This window comes from Pundamilia nyererei, unplaced genomic scaffold (assembly GCF_000239375.1).
Source record: "Pundamilia nyererei isolate P.nyererei 1_Seehausen unplaced genomic scaffold, PunNye1.0 scaffold00021, whole genome shotgun sequence".
Lineage (NCBI taxonomy): Eukaryota > Metazoa > Chordata > Actinopteri > Cichliformes > Cichlidae > Pundamilia > Pundamilia nyererei.
In genome coordinates, this window is record NW_005187422.1 from 4,786,167 (window position 1) to 4,793,227 (window position 7,061).

At 40.1% G+C, this 7,061-nt stretch overlaps 1 protein-coding gene across 1 annotated transcript in view; it reads right to left on the reverse strand.

The window, feature by feature from the left end:
• Nucleotides 1–317: 317 nt before the first annotated feature.
• Nucleotides 318–7,061, reverse strand: part of klf15 (Kruppel like factor 15) — an 11,661-nt gene continuing 4,917 nt past the window's right edge. The window contains exon 3 of the mRNA XM_005726724.2: nt 318–2,052. Within this exon, the coding sequence (XP_005726781.1) occupies nt 1,884–2,052 (169 nt within the window). The 3' untranslated portion in view covers nt 318–1,883. The remainder of the gene's footprint in view (nt 2,053–7,061) is intronic.

A 7,061-nucleotide genomic window follows, 5' to 3' on the forward strand; every position in this document is an offset into this window, starting at 1 on the left:
ATATACAAAGAATATAGAAAAAAGCATTAAAATATATTTGTATCTTTTTATTGACTTGCAGGAACAAGATGAAATTTACCTCTGCCTTACACTTCCCATAATGCTTTGGGGGTATACTTATAAAGTAAGGCGTTGAAGTCACAGATTTAGATGTACGACAGGAAACTTGGAAAAGAATCCGTCCTGAATTTTCATCTCAGTTTCAGTTTCACAATTAGTCTATTTACCTGGATGTGTGTGTTTGCAGAAATAGCACCGTTCTCTCCTGAAGTAATAAACACAGCAAAAAAAACAACAATACATGACTGATTCTTTTCACTTTTATTTGTAAATGCATCTTGGATAGAACAAAGAAAAATATATAATATATCCATATGTACTGAAATGTTATGTACACATTTAGGGTTGAAAACTATAAATCATCAGAATAGTCTCTGTGTGTTTCCTGGATGCAGCGATGTGCGCGCCTGTATATTTACATACATTCATAGGATGCGATAAAACGCCTGTGCTCACACAAGCATTAAAAATTCAAAATTGAATAAAAGGAATGATGTACAATGTTGTGTACCCCTGCATGTTGTCACTATACAGACATGAATTATACATGGACGGCATAGTCGCACCCCTACGGGCTGTTGTACACACAGCAAATAATGTTCGAGAGAAATAAAAACATTCAAAAATTTGGGGACGTTGCCACCACATTCTCCAGCTCATGGCAGGTCAGCACCATGGTGTGTGGGAATTCATTCATCCCCTCAAGGTAAGATACTCGCTGGCTGAGGTGGAAGGCCGTCAGGGCGTTTCGAGTAACAGATAAAGCAGAGTCGAGGCAGAAATTGTGTCATCAGCAAAGTAATAGATCAGGTAAAACTAGCAGATGTAGGCAACAATTTTAGTTCAGGGCCCTGTTGTGAACAGTCAAACAGCACATTGCAATCAGAAGCTTGATTTCCAGAACAATGTCACGCTCCAACAATGATTTTGTTTTTGTTACAGTAAGGCTTAAACTATGATACAAACAGAAGACCAGGAAGCAGGTAGACATGACTTGGCTTAAAATTCAACAAATAACATTTCACACTGATCAGAAGGCCAGTTTTAACAATCACTGTGCACTTAACCTTTGAGTTTGTCACTTTTTAGCTCTCCTCTTTACATCAGTTTACAAAGTTCCTGTAAAAAGTAAGAGGAGTCCTGATAGCTTATCATGTTTTATTCCTTTTGCTATGCAATCAGTAGTTCATGTCCACGTCAGTAAAACAGTTCCCTCATTGTGTTTCAGACACAAGCTGAATAGAAAGTTATCCACAGTTATTAGTCAATTAACAGTGGTGCAAGGCAGCAAAAACAACAGGACAAAACCTTGAGAGAAAGCGAAGGAAAGACTCAAGGAAAAGTAACTACGACTCAGTTAGTAGCTGATGAGGATCCAAGTGAGTTTCACTTCTGAAACATTGCATAAATTTAACATGTCTGAGACATTAGCAGCTTTCAGGAAAATAAATGGCAGCTCCTGTATCCAGTTAGAATCGAAATGCAAGGCTATTACCAAACGTATCACATAATCCAGACTGAACCGAAATAAGCTTATCTTATTTTCTTCTCAGGCAGGTGATAAGAACAGTGCACAACCGACCAAAGCACCGACATCAACCTTCAGCTGATTACAGACAGGATGGTAAGCGTGTTGGTTTCTTACAATAACAATCCCAGACCACTCTAACGCCAACTGAGGTTTGCTTCAACTCACATGTTCCAGATGACTTGCTGATGACACGACAAAAAAAAAGGGGGGAAAGAATTTTAAAAAGTACTGATATAGTACGAGGGTGTTCCAAGGATTCCCAGTGATCCCAGTAATCTCAGCAGGTGGAGCATCAGTTTGCTGAGCGGACTGTCCGACTGCTTCGAGGAAAACGGTGGACTTTGATGTGTTTTGACAGATGGTCACTGCGGGCGAATTTCTTCTCACATACAGGACACTGGTAGGGCTTAACCCCCGAATGGGACCGCCGGTGACGCGACAGCTCATCTGAACGTGAGAACCTGAAAGAAGAACAGAAATGTTTCAGAATTCAACAAAGGCAAACCGAGAGAGGTGGCGGTGCGTGCACAGGTCACAAATCTGGTGACCTTAGACTTCACTTTTCTTAACTGTCTGGAAATGTCTTGAACAATTTTGCACTAGTTTGCTTTACAGGTGTGGCTTGTTTCCTACAAAATTAGATTGTGTGCAGTGAACTTGCATGTATATACGTGCACTATCATGTGAGTGCAGGGTGTATAAAAGGAGATCAGTAAAGTAACACCATATATATTTTGTGACAATAAATAACAGAACAGAAATCAGCTTCCTTCTCAGTAAGTTCCTCATCCCATGAACAGATTTCAACACAGGCTTGGACAGCAGCTGGCAGCCTTATTCTACTCTGCAGCCTCAGAAAACTGCTCTCCACCTGCTGCGGGTTATGATTAAGACCATGAGACAGCTGAATAAGACTGAGGACCAACCTGACAAACCTGCCTCGATTGGTTTTCCAGTTAGCTCCAGTGGGAGCTGACTCTTAACCCTCTCAAGGCAGGCGTTGCCGATTTGCAACAGTTAAAAACTAACAACTTGATTACCGCACATACTTTTTTATGAGGTTCTTTTACTCAGAAGTACCACTGCAGGACTTGGTTGTGCATTAGCAACAAAAAGCTTTATTTGAGCCTGAGAGGGTTGAAAAACAATGAGTGAAGGGATTGTTCAGCTCTAAATGAATGGGCCCGTTGTCTTTGACAGTTAAAAAAAACAAACAATAAATCACAAAATATGTTTGTTGTCAAAAGACCAGGACAGTCTGTCCAGGTCTGTGTATGGGTTTGTTTCAGCCGCGTGTGGTTTCAGGGAAATCCTGCCTCGCTTTTGTCAACCTAGTTGCATAATTCACCCAGACCTGTTGTTCTCTTTTTGATGGAACTCGGTATGCTTGGCAGCTCTGAACAAAAAGAAACACTTGCCAGGCACACAACATAAATATATCTGAATGAGCATGGATATTTCAAGGCACGAAATTTAAAAACGATATATAACGCCCTTGTCTCTTACCTTGTACTTCTGGAAACTACCTAAGTTAGAAACTTGTTTTTGCCAATCCCACGATTTTTACTGCAACTGCATCATTATCTGGTCACAAGCAAGAATGCTTCAAATGCTGATGCTTCATCTCATTTCCTTCTTACTCATTTGGACAAACAGAAACTTGGCTGGAGTCACGAGGATGACAGCTCCAGGGTTTCTTCCCAGCACCCTAGTTCTCTGAAACTGACTGTCCCCAGCTGGGCTCTGCCTCCCAGATGTTACTCTGGTGACTTGACAGCATGATGAATTGGTACACTTGCGCCCTATAATTAAGGAGCAACATTTAAAAAGCTAGACTAAAATGCAATCTACCCTCTATGCTTGGCAGGCACAAGAAGCTTAGAGCTTAAAAATGATGCTGCACACATGTAAGTTAGATTGCATGCAACACCTGACAGCAGTTTAAGAAACTGGACCCTGCCAATGAAACCCTTCCAAGCCCAACCACAGCATCTAGCCAATAAAAACTCTTTGAAACAAGTAGATAAAGTCCACACTGTGACTTATGTAATTGACTAGTTACTGAGCAGAAGTGTCTGCCGAGTCCCCGACAGAGACCAGCAGACTCACAGCAAAACTCAAACTCTATGTGTAGGATAGACGGTGTGTAGATACTTATCTTCTCTGTAATGTTCAAACTTTTTTGTTTTTTGTCATCGTTATATCTGGAGTTTAGTTTATGAATTAAGTGTGCTCAATCAAATATACTGTGCCACTCATATTGTACATGACCAAAGTTTTAAATGGGTATAAATAATCTTAGTGGACAAAAAGCTAGAATACACACTTTGTTTAGCTTTCTACACTTGGATCTGTAGGATCTCACTGACATATCCCTAAAAATTCACTCTCAGGAAAACAGCTATGGCACAGAAGGCCCAAGCACCTGCTGTTTGTTCGGAGCAGCCAATCAGTTGTCTTAAAAGGAATGACAGGTGCAGTCATGCAAAGTTATTCTAGCAGTGACAAAGAATAAGATGAATATAACCAATCCGAACCTCTAAACCACGACTAACCACGTGCCTGACACAGAAATAAAAATGGTTTTCAAAGTTGAACACACTGACTACTGTACCAGCTCAAAATCAGATCAGAAGTTAAGGTTAGGGTTATAAATATCAGCATTGCCTCATAATTTCACAATCAAGGCATGAGTAATCCCTGGTGTAGTGGCAGACAGTGTCTTCATCGCAGGGCTGGTTGTGTGGATGATATTTGATACATGAACAGAGCCCAAAGTCTGAATCTAATTTTATCATATAATATCCTTCAATAAACCACGTGCACCCAAATCTGATCAGCAAACAGTTTTACATGGCGTGCATAGATGAAACACTATCGCTCTGACATTCCAACATCTGGTTCGGATCTGTTGCTCTGTGAGAGAGCATCAGAGAAACAGTGACAGGATTTCTAATGTTGTGTCCATTTTTTTTTTGCCTGCAATGAACTTTGGTTTTATTTCAGCTTGTAGTTACTCTTCTTTAGAGCAAACAACATCTATATTTGTCATACTTGAACTAAACTGCAGTAGAAAGAAATAAAAGATTGGGTTAAGACATCTGTGAGAAAGGGAAACAATTAAAAGCAGCCCTCTACAGTCTGTTTCCTTCTAACCTTGAATTAGAGGGCTGCACAGTATCCAGCCAAGTGTTTATCCAACTATGTTCCTCCAGCACTGACTCAAAATGAAAAGAACACAAATAATTTTGGGAAAAATCATTCTATTGTCCAACTCAGCCAGAAAACAGACACCTGGATCCTTCTCGTAAAGAGAATTTCTGTATTATGTCTTCGTTTCTGGCCCAGTGTTAGGAATCAGTATTTTAATGCCAAACCCATGCCTGGCACACACTGTACTGTGTCTGTGGCTGACCTAACCTTTTGGAGCCTTGTGTTGTTAATCAGGTTCCAGATCACTAGTGAAAACTTTCTTTTATTTTGAATCAAATCTCACAGCTCACTTTACCACAAAAACCCTACTCAGCCAATGAGATAAAGATTATGCACTGCTTGTCTGACGTCATTTGTTTTGAGGCATATTCATGAATGTAATTACTGAATGCAGGGATGAACAGAGGCATGTTAAGATGACATCACGGCCTACTAATAACTCACCTTACCTCCTTAACTCCACCAGGTCTCTAGCGATCCTTTTAAGAGAGTTAGGGTTGGGTGCATTTTAGCTACACTAGTAGTAGTTTAAGAAACCAGCAGATGTTACCTTTGAAGTCTCTCGTATGCAATTTGGTTTCACAGTTTTTGCGTTACAAAAACAGGGTGAACCTTATCTGAATTCTTTACACTGTAAACGTAGTTATATCTAGAGTGACCGTGTTATACACTGTACTGCATTCATTTGTTCTTTTAACCGTTCTCCCTGTTCCTCCTAGTCCATATGAGGAACCCTGCCTGATACCCGCTCTTCCCTTTCATGCAGTGTGCAGCCTGGACGTTCCTAACCCACAGTCATGGTAACTATTCAACACTTTGTCTTTGTTCACTTCCTCACTGCTGCTCCCTTCAAGTGACTGTTTGCAAAACTCGTTTTTTCTCCCACCGTCTTGACAACAGTTAAGCTAACAATATAAGCAACATGTTTTTCCCGTTTTTCTCTTAAAATCTTAGTCTTTGCGTCTCGGCTCAATCAGCAGCTACTTTAATAATTTTCCCAACCTGCCCCCCTCAACCTTTGGGAGGCCCCCTCATTTATCCCAACACATACAGTGGGTTTCACACACACTGGTTTTCTCTTTTTTTCTCTGAAACACACACACACACAAACACACACACACACTTTCATCCTAACTAGATCCTGCCTTTTGTGTACAGACAAGAGCCCTTTGTTAGCTGGGACACACTGCCTGGATTACTACTGCACAAATTTCTGCAGCTCATGTATCAGGACACAGCAGTCCCGCTGTAGGGTACATGCCTGGTGGCATGTTGCCAGGTTGGGAATACCACAATACAAAGCTTTTAGGAGATATTATTTATTGCCTGCTACCTGCATGCTTTGAGTTTGTGAGTGACTGCATGTTATCTCCTGAAAGACTGGTTCTTGTACGTCAAATTATGTAAAAACACACTGGTTGGAGTATTTTTTATTTACTGTTCATTCTTTTCAAAGGCAAAAGACGCTATGACCAAATTTGAAGAGGCTCTGCTTCTGACCTGTCCAAATATTTTACCCAGTTTTTGTTTATCGTTGCCGGCTGTAAGTTCAGTGTTCTACATGGTCAACATGCTTTTTAAATCTTTTCCTGGGAAATCCTTACTGGAAAAGATATTTTGGATTTGTAAAAATTACATATTTGAAAACATGTCATCTAATTCAAACACATTTTAACAAATCCAAAGTGCAGATTTTCAATTCAGTCCAAAGTCAATATGACATCAACCTGATCTGACAGAAATATGTGAAATGACCACAACTTCTTTTATGTGTTGTTATTATATGGCTACACCACAGAAACTGTTCCACTGGAGTGTTACTTGGGACTACACTGTGGTGAGTACAGCACTCTTGCATTGAGGCAAAAACACTCTGAGTTTATGTGTGTATGTTCTCTTTGTCTGTGTGGCTTTTCTCCAGGAAATCGTAGTCCCACAATACAAAGACACACATATTGGGTTAACTGGTGACTCTAAATTGGCTGTAGTTGTGGCTACATGGTACATAAAGAGCTTAACCCTCTGAGATCTGAGTCATCATTAGTGGCAACTTCCACTTCCAATACTTTTCTAAAAATATTAAAAAGTCAGTTTTGCCGATGGATGGATGGATGGATGGATGGATGGATGGATGGATGGATAGATGGATAGATGGATAGATGGATAGATAGATAGATAGATAGATAGATAGATAGATAGATAGATAGATAGATAGATAGATAGATAGATAGATAGATAGATAGATAGATAGATAGAT